Source organism: Falco rusticolus, chromosome 18 (genome assembly GCF_015220075.1).
Source record: "Falco rusticolus isolate bFalRus1 chromosome 18, bFalRus1.pri, whole genome shotgun sequence".
Classification (NCBI taxonomy): domain Eukaryota; kingdom Metazoa; phylum Chordata; class Aves; order Falconiformes; family Falconidae; genus Falco; species Falco rusticolus.
The window spans coordinates 3,219,580-3,232,511 of record NC_051204.1 but is presented as its reverse complement, the minus strand read 5'-3'; the positions used below and the strand labels follow the sequence as shown (position 1 = coordinate 3,232,511).

At 64.7% G+C, this 12,932-nt stretch overlaps 2 protein-coding genes across 3 annotated transcripts; both read right to left on the bottom strand.

Annotated features, from left to right (window-relative positions):
• Positions 1-338: 338 nt before the first annotated feature.
• DHX58 (DExH-box helicase 58) lies at positions 339-4,873 on the bottom strand. Of its 2 annotated transcripts, none has more exons than XM_037411240.1 (12): positions 4,661-4,873; positions 4,380-4,581; positions 4,103-4,293; positions 3,779-3,895; positions 3,390-3,516; positions 3,120-3,302; positions 2,778-3,034; positions 2,513-2,662; positions 2,103-2,264; positions 1,598-1,830; positions 1,252-1,348; positions 339-965 (listed from the first exon to the last, which is right to left on the bottom strand). In XM_037411240.1, the coding sequence occupies exons 1-12, from the start codon at positions 4,826-4,828 to the stop codon at positions 786-788; spliced, it is 2,067 nt and encodes a 688-aa protein (XP_037267137.1). In that variant the 5' UTR covers positions 4,829-4,873; the 3' UTR covers positions 339-785. The 2 variants fall into 2 exon arrangements, with proteins under 2 accessions (XP_037267137.1, XP_037267138.1); XM_037411241.1 differs by having other exon boundaries at positions 1,598-1,788; positions 4,661-4,828.
• Positions 4,874-5,196: 323 nt separating this feature from the next.
• Positions 5,197-12,509, bottom strand: KAT2A (lysine acetyltransferase 2A). The gene is made up of 18 exons (XM_037411239.1): positions 11,928-12,509; positions 10,941-11,064; positions 10,672-10,817; positions 10,209-10,298; positions 9,916-10,097; positions 9,436-9,627; positions 9,231-9,337; positions 8,979-9,086; positions 8,757-8,893; positions 8,414-8,622; positions 8,209-8,335; positions 7,816-7,926; positions 7,589-7,732; positions 7,339-7,453; positions 7,193-7,229; positions 7,006-7,069; positions 6,712-6,796; positions 5,197-6,480 (listed from the first exon to the last, which is right to left on the bottom strand). The coding sequence occupies exons 1-18, from the start codon at positions 12,165-12,167 to the stop codon at positions 6,287-6,289; spliced, it is 2,412 nt and encodes an 803-aa protein (XP_037267136.1). The 5' UTR covers positions 12,168-12,509; the 3' UTR covers positions 5,197-6,286.
• Between the last annotated feature and the right edge of the window lie 423 nt (positions 12,510-12,932).

Genomic DNA, 12,932 nt, shown 5'->3' with positions numbered 1-12,932 from the left:
AGCTGAGCCCCGCGGGGACCCCCCAGCTGCCGGGGCAGGGACCCCCGGGCATTTCTGCCAAGGTCAAACCCACCCGCAGCTCCATGCGAGTCCTGCAGGACTGAGCCGCCCCGGAGGCGCTAGGGCTCATTCTGCGCCCCAGGGAGGTTTGGTCTCGGGTGGGTCCACTGTCTGCAGCCACCCGGGGCACCCACAGGTGCCTCCCCGGGGACCCCTGCGCTGCCACGGTGGGCGGTGGGGTCTGGCTCTCCCGCAGGCAATGGGGGGGTCGGGCTGGGTGCAAGGGCTGTCCCAGACGGAGCCCACCGGCTCTCACAAGTGAAGCTGCCGACACTTCCCCCAGCCCCAGCGCACACCCGTTTTTAATAGAGGGACATCGGGAGCACAAAGCGGACCAGAGGCTGCCGGAGAAACGCTGGGCCATGTCCTGAGCCCCTGTGAAATGGCTGGTTCTCCTGGCAGGGTTGTGGAGACACCCCCCGTGCCCCACAGTGCTGGAGGGCAGGAGGGGGAACGCAGCGCCATGGGGAGCAGCTGCCAGCAGGGAAAGATTGCCAGTGCTTTCCCATCCCAGTGTCTCATCCTGCCTGCATGGGTGCAGCAAAGCCTCCCCCTGCAGTTGCAGCTGTAGCAAGGGATGTGCTGCAGCAGATCAGTCCAGCGAGGAACAAGGGAGCACTGACTGCATGAGCCTGGAGGGAAGGTCCCACGCCGAGGGCGATGGGAAGGGTCCTGCTGTCCCAGAAAGCGGCCTGGGAATAGTCGTCTTCTGAGCAGAGTCTGTGCTACAAGAGCTGGCCGTGGATGCTAGAGCAGTACTCCACATAGTCAAACTCCTTGACGGGGAATGTCACACTGCTCCACTTCTTGTACTTCTTCTTCTCAGCCGGCGTCTCCACCACGAAGTTTTTGATGGAGAGGATGGGCAGCTTCACCTGCCGGTAGATCATCTCCATTCCCCACTCCTGTGTGGGCAGGGAGGGGACAGTCACGCAGCCTGCAGCGCAGCAGCCCCAGGCTGCAGGGCCACACAGCCCTGGGATGGAGGCAGCTCCTTGCTGCCAGGTCACATCCCCTTCGGAGACAGCTGCCCGTGTCCACGTCCTGCATGTGCAGCAGGCACGTCACACGGGCACGTGTCAAAGGGACATACAGCTCCATCCCTCAGCCAGGAGCTGGGGAACAAGGCACAGCCCCTCCTGTCCCTCCAGTTCCAACTGGGCTGCAGCCACGGGGGGTTGCCACACTCACCTGGCTGCACTCACTGCACATGATGCGACAGCCGGGCTCCCAGTCTTTGAAAGCCCGCTGGAACTGTATTTTCCCAGAGGAAACTCTGTAATACAACCTGCAAGGAACCGAAAGACACTCTAAGGACAATGGTCCAGGGGACAGAAATAGGGCAGCACATGTGCTCCCATAGTCACAAAGTCCACAAATCCCCCACGATCTCCCTGGACCACTGTCCCCAAGAAAAAGCTGGCAGCAAGCTGCTGCCACCCCCTGCCCGTCCTGGGGGGAAAGTGGGGCAGCTCATGCAAGCGATGCCTGCCAGCTGGTCTGCACTCGCTCGCCCCCGCCAGCGCCCAGCTCCTACCCGAAGTTGGGGTTGATGTTAACGTGGTGCATGCCCTCCACGGTGCGGATGTCGCTGCCGCGGCACACTGCCATGTTGCAGTTGACGCAGTAGAGGTAAACAGCGTCCGGGTCGTGCAGCTGCCTCCTCTCACTGATCCTGGCTTCCTTCATTAGCCAGCTGGCAACAGCAATTCGCTGCAGCTCGCTGATCTGCAGAGGGCCCGGAGGGGGAGGGCAGAGGTCAGGGCAGGGCTACGGGCACAGACAGATGGCAGGCATGGCAAGACACACAGCCACAGAGAGATGCACCGTCCCAGAGAGTGCAAGCTGCGTGGCAGGACAGACAGGACAGGGTGGGCACACGCTGCCCTGTGCACCTGATGCTACCCCCTCCCAGGAGCCGGTGCTGCTCCAAGGGGAGAGCAGGCAGCCAAAACCAGGGCGCAGAAGGCAGTGCCCAAGCATCAGACGCGGGCAGCAGCTGCCTGGCCCTCCTGGTGCCCAGGGCAGCACCCAGCGCTCACCTTGAGGCGGTACTCCTGCTCAGGCATGGCTTGCACTGCTCTGATGGCCCTCTCCATGAGCTCCACGAGGTCCTCGTTGAGCAGCTCACGGAAGACCTCTCTGCTGTTGGCTTTGGCGAGGACGGAGTAGACACTGTTCTCGGCACGGGCACGGCCCCGGGCCTGCAGCAGAAGTGCCAAATGCTGCAGTCAGCAGAGGAGGGACATGGCTGGCCCCCCCTGCCTCCACCGCACCACCCGTGGGGATGGATCCACCCTGTGCACTCCTCCGTGCCTTGCCAAGGAGATGCTCTGCCAGGGGCTGGGTTCACCCCCAGGGAGCTGCCAGCAGCTGTGGGATGCGACTGTGTCCCATCCTGGTGGCTTTGGGGCATCTGCGCAGAGTGGCCAGAGGGAGCCCAGGCAGGTACCTGCATCATGGCGATCTCATTGGTCATCAGCCCATAGCGAACCACGATGTTGCACTCAGGGATATCCAGGCCCTCCTCAGCCACGCTGGTGGAGAAGAGCAGGTTGAGGGCTCCCTTGCGGAACAGGTTGATCACATCCTGCTGCTCGTTCTGGGGGAAGAGGAGGGAGATGCTTCAGCAGCTGCGCAGGGCTCCGAGCCCCGGGGCAGCACCCACAAAGCGTGCGGAGAAGGGTCGGTCCAGCTCCATCCCACCCTCCACTCACCTGCGTCATGTGCCTGGTCTGGTTGCTGTAGCCGGCGCCGGTGAGGACAGCGGCCCTGATGTGCTGCCCGCAGAGCGCGGCCGTGTCCTGCAGCCAGCTGAGCAGGCTGTGGGCACTCTGCCGGGTCTTGGTGAAGACGATGCCGCGAGAAGTTCCCAGGGGTTGGAAATGTTCCTGCAGGATCTCCTCCAGCTTGCCCAGCCTGGGGTTCTCATAGCGCTGGTCCCCAGCGAGCGCCCGCAGGGTCGCCCTGTTCTCTGTGCAGGCAAGCGGGGTGTCATGGGGGCCCCCCACCCCCTGAATGCAGCCAGCACCGACCCCCCGCCCAGGCCCCTCTGTTACCCTCAAACAGTGCAGTGAGGAACTGTTCGGTGGGGTCCTTGGTGTCCCTCTCGGTGGCATAGAACTGCTGGAGGCACTGGAAGGCGTCGATCATCCGCACCGTGTCGTTGATCAGCAACGCGTCGTTGTACTTGCGCAAGTGCAGTGCACACACCCGCATCTTGCGACAAAAGGTCTCGGCGCCTGGCAAGGGCCGGGTGTGCCATGGTCACGGCATGTCCCCGTGGCTGCCAGCTCTGCCCTGCTGCACCCGCCCTGCCGCCTCCTCACCTCTCTTCTCCAGCTCCACGATGTGCTGCTCGTAAATCTGCGTGCCGAAGTCCTGAGGCAGGCCAGGCATCTCCATGTACTGCTGGATCTGCTCCATCATCTCCTTCAGCTGCTCACCAAAGGGGTCCTGGGAGCAGAGAGGGGCTCAGGACCCGAGGAACTGGAAACACTGTTCTGCATGGTCTCGGAGGCACAGCCCAGAGTGCCTGGGCTGGGGTTGGGGGCTTGTTTGCGTGGCAGCACCCAGATGGTTATTGGATCCCTCTGCACCAAAGCTCTGGATCAACCAATTCCTCGCACTGGCATGAGCTAAGCAGACAGGGGGACGCAGCCCCCCAGCTCAGCAGGGCTTGGGGGTCTCGTCTTCCAGCCCCTACAGCTGCCCTCACCTGCGCTCTCTCTTGGCACAGGTCATACTGCTTCGTGGGCTGGGGGACGTGGCTCTGCAGGTGCTGCGCCTCCTCCTGCGCCGACGCGATTTTCTCAACGTCCAGGTTAGCGCAGATCTGAGGGCGAGACCCCACTTCCAGCCCTGAGCCCGGCAGCCCAGGGTGACACGGTGCTCGCTGGCAGCCCCGTAAATTTAGGGACATCTGCCCTGGGCCACCCAGCTTATCAACACCCACCCCGAGGAACACCCTGCTACACCCAGGGGAAGCTGTGCCAGGTCGCTGTGCCCTGTCTTGGCACAGGATGGGGGGCACAGGACCCACCTGCAGGATGTGCTCTACAGCCCCCTCAAAGGAGGTTGCCCCCCCGGTGCCAGGGGATGCCGTCAGTCCCAGGACCTGTGGCAGATCCTGCTGCCCACTGAGCTTGCGCTGGAGATAATTCAGCATGATTTTGTTGTAGACGGCTTCCTTCTGCGTGTGGTGACACTCGTCTATCACCAGCAGTGAGAAATCTGCACCGGGTGAGAGAGGGGAGCGAGGTGAGCCCCCCAGCCCAGCCCAGCCGTGGGGAGAGCGTCGCCTGGGGTCCTGTGCCCACCTGTCAGCTCCACGTGCATGTCCTCCTCCTCGCTGACCAGCGCGTTGTGCAGGATCTGGGCCGTGCAGATGACAACATCGCTCTGCTTCACCATGCAGGCGAAGAAGGACTTCTGGCTGCTGTCCCCACTGATGGCCGTCACCCTGAAGGTGTCCTGCAGCGCATGGAACTCCTTCTTGGCGTGCTGGTCCACCAGATGCACCTGCGCGCAAGAGACCCCCCTGCTCAGCACCAGCCCAGCACCACAACCCAGTGATCCCCAGGGCAGGGTTGGGGGGCACCTTGTTGACCAGCACGGCCACCCTGCCGCCCACCCGGCTCTCCAGGTGCTGCTGGCAGACGTAGACGGCGGCGCGGGTCTTGCCGGCACCCGTGGGCAGCCAGATGATGGTGTTGCAGCCCCCAAGGGCCGGGGCCACCGCTTCCAGCTGGTACCCCCGCAGCTCCATCCCTGCCGGCCGCAGCTGGGAAACGAAACTGGGGGCGGCGCATCCCGCTGGAGCCCCAGCCAGGGGGGGCCCCGCCGGCCGCGCTGCCAGCCCGAGCCCAGCCGCTCGTGAACCCCCCTCCGGGAGCCCCAGCCACGGGCAGAAACCGAAACAGAAACCGGGGAGCTCCCACAGCCGCCCCACTGCAGCACCCCCCAACCCCGCTCCCCAGCCCCCCCAGTTCAGCCCAGTACGCCCAGCCCAGGGGCTCTCCACTCCGAGCTGCTCCTGTCCCTCTCCCTTGCCTCAAACACCCCCCACAACCCAGGCTGCAGGGCCAGACTCCAGGATGCAGCTAGGTCTGCACAAGGACATTTATTTAAAAAAAAAAAAGAAAAAAAAAAAAAAAGACAACGTACAACAAAAAAAAAAAACCAACCCAGAAAACAAAACAAAACCAACAGTCAAGTGGAATGGGTGGCAGAGATGTGTGGAGGGGGCTGGTCCCACCCCAGTGAGCCACAGAGCATCACCAGTGCCCACCCAGTGATGACAGCAGGGGGAGGACGGGGCAAGGCAGCAAGGGACCAAGCGAGAGTGGGGGACAAACCAATGCTGGGGCCAGGCGCTCCCCAGCCCAGCACCCAAGGGGTATGGCAACACGGCTCACGAGGCGCAAGGAGAGGGCAGGGGGGGGAAGGTGGTGGGCAGGAGCCATCCCTGCACCCCAGTGCAGAGGCTGGCTACCGGCTGGGGCAGAGCAGGGGGTGCAGGGACCACGGCAGCGCCAGGCACCCCACAGCCCCAGCAGCCAGGGCTGCCAGCACCCCCCCAACCCCTGGCCACGCAAGGGGCAGGCCTGGCTGGCAGCAGGAGCAGGCAGAGCTGCCCTCACGGGGAGGGAAGAGCTGATAGAGGCAGCAGGAGCTGGGGGGTGCAAGGGCAGAGCACCCCCTCCCAAGCAGGACCCTGGACGACAAGCAGCATCCCTGCCCCCAGCCCGGGGCGGGCAGGGCTGAGCCCTGCCGTACATTCAATACGAGGGGCAGAAGCTGCCTGTGTGTGGACGGGAGAAGAAAACCAAAGCACTTGTGTGCCCCTGCCCCATCACCGAGAGCCAGGGCAGAAGGCACGACCCTGGGGAGGAGAGAAGCGCCGGTGCTGGGCAGGGTGGGGGTCCCAGCCCCCTGGGAGAGGCAGGAACTCAACGCTGCCCCTGCCCTGGGCAGATCCTGATGAGGTGGCTCCAGCCCCGCTGCTAACAGCCCCCAGGACAGACAGCCAACAGCTCGGGGATAAGAGCACCAGGCACCCCCCAGCCCCCTCGCCCCCCCAGAAGGAAGGGCCAGCTCCCCCAGGCTGCTCAGCAGCAATAACCCCTCCAGCAGCCCCTGCCCATGCAGCAGGGCTGGGTCCCACAGGCAGCCCCGTCCCTCCCGTGGTGGGGCTGGTGGCCAAGGCAGGTCCAGGCCAGCTCCCCTACTTGTCGATGAGCCCCCCCTCCTTGAGCTTGAAGTAGAAGAACTTCTCCAGGGTGTTGGCACACTTGCAGTAGTCGCTGTCAGGCGGGTTGTACTCGCGGCAGTTGGTGATGATGCGCTGCAGGTCGGCGATGAACAGCTTCTTGGTGACGTAGTAGCGGTTCTTCAGGCGCTCTGTCATGGTCTTCAGGTCTGGGGGTGGGGAAGGGTCAGGTTCCCCAAGCCTCTGCACCCCCCCAGCCATGGAACTGGACACCAAGGGTCCTGGCTCATCCCTCTCTCTTCTGGACTGCCCCAGGGCTCCCAGCACCCCATCATCCCAACCATGACTCTCCAGCAGACCCTGTGATGGGGGGTTGGGGGGGGGTGTCGTCAGCCCTCTCCCCACCATCCTGCCCCGGGGGTCTGGGCACAACCACCTACCGATGGGGAAGCGGATGATTTCGTAGTAATCCGGCGCCTCCGACTTCTTCACAGGCTCCATGAAGGGCCACGCGCTGGGGTGGGTCTGGGGAGAGGGTGGGGGGCCGGTTACAGGAGAAAGCACACGCAGCACCTGCCTGCACCAGCACAGAGGAGTCCTGCTCCCCCTGCGCCTGGGTCACCCCCCTGCCCCCCCAAGGGCAGAGCCCAGGACAGCCTGGCCCAGGGGAAGCAGCTCCGAGAGCTGTCAGGGGGATGGGCACCGCAGAGCAGAGGGTCCCCTCCTGCCCGCACCTTGATCTGGGCCAGGAGGTTCTTCAGGGTGTTGTAGAGCTGGTCCGGGTCCTTCAGCTCTTTTCTGCAGGACAAAACCATCAGCCCAAGGGTGGGCAGCCTCTCCCCATCCCCACCTCCCCATCCCAGACCAGGAGTGAGGAGCAGCCTGAGCCGAGCCCCATCCATCCCACCACGCAGCACTCACCCCTTCTCCTTCCCCAGTGGTTTCCATCCCGTTTCTCCTAGAAGACAAGCATCAACATCACCACAGCTGCCCCAGGCCCGCGGGCGAGGGAGGACGGAGCCCTCCTGCCTGCCAGCCCCTCCCCAGCAGAAGCCGGGGGGACTCACGGATGCCGGGGACGCTCTCGATGGGGATCTGCCGCACGCCCTCCTTGAAGCAGGTCAGGCCGGGATAGACCTTGCGGATCTGCGCTTGCTTCCTCTCTATCAGCTTCTTGATGATCTGCAGTGGGAAGGGGGGGTTGGAAGCAGGGAGGTGAGCAGGGACTGCAGGATGCTCCGGACCCCTCCCCTGCCTTCGGGGGGCAGCTGGCAGGGGCCAGAGCAGGCAGAGCACCCCCCCACCCACCCACTGTACCTCCTTCTGCTTCTTGATGATGTGGGAGAGCTCAGTGTAGGGGATGCGGGGGTTCAGCTCACACTCCATCAGGGTCGCCCCCTCGTAGTCCTTGATATAGCCCAGGTAGCGGCTCTTGGGGACCTTGATGTCCTTGGAAAAGCCCTAGAAGGGAGGGGGCAGGTGGGAGGGGGCTGACAGGCGGGGGGGGGGGGGCGAGAGGAGCTGCCCTGGAGGAAGGAGCCCACCTGCTTCTTGAAGTAGCCAATGGCGTACTCATCCGCGTAGGTGAGGAAGTAGAGGATGTTGTGCTTGATGTGGTACTCCTTCAGGTGGTTCATCAGGTGCGTCCCGTAGCCCTGGGGAAGCCACTGTGAGACAGGGACCCCCCCCAACGCCCCCCAGGCAGCCCAAGTCGGCACACGTGACCCCCTCCCACCCACTGACACAGGCAGCTGCTCGGGGCTGGCCAGCGCTGAGTGGGTCCGGCTACCCAAGGGGCTGGGACACCCCTGGGTCCTCCCAGCTACAGTGAGACCATCCTGCCCCCAAGAGCCCCCACCCACCACCCTGCAGCCACGATGCTGGGCTGCCAGGGACCCCCATGGCCATGACCACCACCCACCTCCCCACACTCTCACCTTCACTTGCTCGTTGGATGTGACGGCACAGAAGACTATCTCCGTGAAGCCCTGGGTGGGGAACATGCGGAAGCAGATCCCCCCGATCACTCGGCCGTCCTTGATCAGTGCCAGGGTCTTGTGCTTCCTGCCAGAACCGTGGCCAAGGGTGAGAGGGGAGCCCCCCACACCGTGTCCCTGTCCCCCATGCCCCCCAGCCACGCACGGGTCAAAGACAAGGCGAGTGATGTACTCCTTGGGCATGCGTGGTAGCTGGTGTGAGAAGACGTTCTGCAAGCCCACCAGCCACATCAGGATCTTCTTGTTGGACTTCTGTGAGAGCGAGTTGCCGATGACATGGAACTCGATGATGCCGCGGCGCTCCTCCAGCCGAGCCGTCTCATCCCGCGCCGCGTTTGCCGACAGCAGGCTGGTCTGGGGCGGGGAGTGCAGGGGGTTTGACTGGCACATACCCACCGTGGGGGAAGCCCAGCCAGGGGCACATGAGGAAAGCAACTCTGCGGGCCCTGGAAAGCACCGATGCCACCTCAGCATCCCCCACCCCATACCTCGGGGCCCAGCATGGCAGCAGGGTCCGTGATGGTCAGCATCACCTCGTTCACCAGCTCCATGGGGATGTCTCCCATGACACGGATCCGCTTGGCATCTTCCAGTGTCAGGCTCTCGGGCAGCTTCCGCTTCTCCCCTGGGGAGCACAGCAGCACATCCAGCACCGGGAGGGACCAAGGGAGGTCCCAGTTTCCCCAGTGCCAGGCTCACACCGGCCCTACCTGGCAGGGGCTCTGGGGTGCTGGCATCCATGCTCGCAGCAGAGCTGCTGTTGCTGAGCTTCTTGCTGAAGAGTGGAGTGGTGGGCACTGTAACGGTGCTGACCGCAGCTGGAAGAGACCAGTGGTGCCCGTGACTGCCAGGAAGCAGCTCATCACGCTGCGACAGCCCAGCCACCAGCCAAGGCTCACCCACACCTCAGTCCTTCACCCTACAGCTCCCTGAAAGCTGGGGGGTGCTGCTCCCTGAGATACCTGGGCGAGACACCAGCTGGGCACCCTCTGCGGCTGGCACGGTGAAATCAGCCTCCCAGATCGGAGAGTTCTCGCCATAGATCTCCTCCTCCAGCATGGACAGGAACCTGGCAGGGGGCAGCACAGCAGCCACACTCGGTGGGCGAGTGCCCCGAGGGAGGAGAGCCTCCCCAGTGATGCAGCTATCCCCGCACTGGGTACCTACTTGGGGAAGTGGGTGAGAATCAGTGTCCGCTTCTCCGGCACCAGCTTGTCCTTCTCCACCCGGAACTTCTCCAGCAGCTGCCGGCGGGTGACCGTAAAGATGGACTTGAGGAGGCTGCGCCCAAAGACGTGGGTGGTCTCGTAGCGGGGAAGGCTGTCACAGCTCTGCGGAACATGGCAGTAGCACAGCCACCTAGGAGATAAGGATGCACTCCAGTATCAGGGCTGGGACCAGCAACCCCAGAGCATCCGCATCCCGCCTGGGACAACACTGCTGGAAGCAGAGAGGAAGAGGGCAAGCATGGGGGGGTCACGGCTGATGTTATTTGGAAGCAGTCTCCCCAGCGGACATCTGCTCTCATAACAAACCAGCAACCCAGGAGAGGTGGGGAGAGGAGAAGACCCTGGGAGTCAGGGTCAGCCCGGTGCAGGGGCGGGCAGACCCCCATGCTGTCTGGCTCAGACCCCCTCCCACTCTCACCTTGTGTAGTTGACCTTGTAGGTGGCCACATCATCGTTCTGCGAGCGCTGCCGGAACTGGGACGGTGTCTCCAGCTTCCAGTAGTTGAGGCAGAGCAGGAACATCTTGGAGAGCTCGTACATGGTTTGCCGCTCCTTGGGTGGCAAGTGGCTGAACTTGTACTGGACGAAGTTCAGGACTCCCTGGGGAGAGGAAGGGGCAATGGAGGGGCACCTGACCCTTCAGCACTGCCCCTCAAAGGGGGAGGGGGCCATACAAGAGCAGCAAAACACAGGACAAGTCAGCAGCCTCACCTGTTCGATGTTTGGTTTCTCGAAGGGGGGGCTCCCCAGGGACCCCTCGACCACAGGCTGGCTCATCTGCAGGATGCACTTCCGCAGGAGCTGCGAGACACCGTCGGACACGGTTACTGGAGTCCCAAGGACCAGGCACACAGTGAGGACCAGGTTACTGGAGTCCCGTAACCAGGCACACAGCGAGCGGTGGAGGCTGCAGAGGGCAGCCGTGGGGCTGTGCTCATTTACACAGCCAGGAAGGTGCAGGCGTCCACCTCAGCCTGTTCCTTCCCTGGAAACCTTCCTCCCAGGGGAATTCGAGGCCGGGAGAGCAGTCGCTCCCAGGACAGGGTAAGCGTTCCAGCTCTCTGGCTGGGCTGGTGGGCTGGCTGCCAGCGGAGCAGACAGAGGACGAGCAGTGGGACAGCAGCCCCTGCCCTGCAGCACTGCGGTGCAGAGACGTGCCCAGCCCCAGACGCACCTTGAACAGGTAGAAATACACCTGCTTGGTGTCCGTGTCCTCCTCCTTGTGCACCGACATAAAGAGGTTTTCCACATCCACCACCATGCCCAGCAACCGGTTGATCTCCTCCTCCGAGACGTTCTCCAGGTGGGACACATGGTCCGCTGCAGCAGAGAGACAACCACACCACAGTGAGACTGGAGGGGTCAGCATCACCACCCCTCCCTGGGGGAGGGGGGTTCCTGGGGCAGGGGGCGGTGGTCCCAGGTGCCCCATGGTGGTGTTACCCAGCGCATGGCTGCAGCTCCGGCAGGGCTCGCTCAGGTTGGTCACCGGCTGCTGCAGGTCCATGCGGGGGGCAGTGGGAGGGTTGGGGTTCTTCCAGCCGTTGCACTTGCAGGCGTCATTGGCCTGGGATGAGGGATGGCAGAGGCCGTCACGCAGCGGCCCACGCATTGCCTCATGCCAAGGCTGCCACCTTCTCTGGCCAAACAATTCCCCCCACGAGTCGCCTCTGCCTGTCCCACCCATCCCAGTTTATCCACCCCAGCTTTCCCCAGCACCCATCCTGCATAAACCTGCACCCTAACACTCTCACAGTTCCCCTGCATGCAGCCCCAGGATCCTGCATCCCAGGCTCATGGATGTCCTTGCATCTCCCTTACACAACGCAGCACTCCTCCTGCACCCCCACCCATGCACAGCCTAGCATCTCCTTCCTGTACCCCATGCACAGCTCAGCACCCCCATCCTGCACCCCCTGCACATCCTCGCACCCCACTCCTGCATCCCCCACCCATGCACATCCTCGCACCCCACTCCTGCATCCCCCACCCATGCACATCCTCGCACCCCACTCCTGTATCCCCCACCCATGCACATCCTCGCACCCCACTCCTGCATCCCCCACCCATGCACATCCTCGCACCCCACTCCTGCATCCCCCACCCATGCACATCCTCGCACCCCACTCCTGCATCCCCCACCCATGCACATCCTCGCACCCCACTCCTGCATCCCCCCACCCATGCACATCCATGCACCCCCCCGCACCCCACTCCTGCACCCTCACCCATGCACATGCTTGCACCCCCCTCCTGCGCCCTGCTCCTGCACCCCTCCACCAATGCGCACCCTCGTACCTCCCTCCTGCACCCCCACTCATACACAGCCTTGCACCCTCCTCCTGCACCCCTGCCCATGCACCCACACCCACGCACATCCTTGTACCCCCCCGCACCTCGCCCATGCAGGGCCCGGTGCCCCCAGCCCACCTTGCAGGCCGAGAAGACCCCCAGCTTCTCCAGCTTCTTGCCGCGGGGGAACCCGCGCACCTGCGCCTTGCGCTGGCTCGCCCGCTGCTGCTGGCTCAGCCCGGGCCGCGCCGGGTCGCTGGTCCCCGCTCCCCCCGCCGCCGCCCCCGCCGCTCCGCTCCCCGCCCCGCCGCTCCCCGCCGCCGCCGCCCCCGGAGCCGGCGGGGGCCGCCCGGGCTGCGCGGCCTCCGGCTCCGCCATGCCGGGCCCGGCGTGCGCCCCGCGCTCACTGCGCCTGCGCGCCAGGCACGCCGGGATCGGTAGTCCGTAGCGGCGGGGGGGGTGGGTCCGGTGCTCCCGGGGCCGGATCTAGCCGCCTGCAGCCCCGAGCGGGAGCGGAACTCCCACCGAGGCCGCGGGCGGCGTGAACCCGCCACGGAGAGATCGAGGTCCGGGCTCAACGGGGACCAACCACCCCGAGAGCCCCTCGCGGGGCCGTGCCGGCGGCGCGGGGCCATCGCTGCCTAGAGAAGTTCCCCCCTCCGGTACCGCAACCGGTACCGTGCCCGGTTCGGCGGTGCTCGGCGCGGGGAGGCGCGCCTCTCCGCCGCAGCCTCTGCCAAATATGGCGCGAGGCCCCGCCTTTTTCGCCAAATGTGGCGTGAAGCCCCGCCCAGTCCGGCACGATCACCTCCGCTGTGTGCTGTGGGCCCGCCCCCTCCTGCCCATTTATGGGAGGCCACGCCCACTTGCCGCCGAAGGGCCGCGGAGAAGAGCGCAGCGCCTGGAAGGTGCGAGCAATGGAGGGGGCGGCACGGCACGGCACGGCACGGGTACCGCACGGGAGTGTGCCAGCACCATCCCGAAAATGGGTGTCTGGGGGCCAAAGGCTGCCTCGGGAGCTCGGGGCCCCCTCAGGAGGATGCTGGGGGTCCCCTCGGGGGGATGCTCGGTGCCCCCCCGGGGGGATGCTCAGCACAGTGCATGTGCTGCAGCCCCTCAGCCAACCTCCTCTGCCACGGCTGG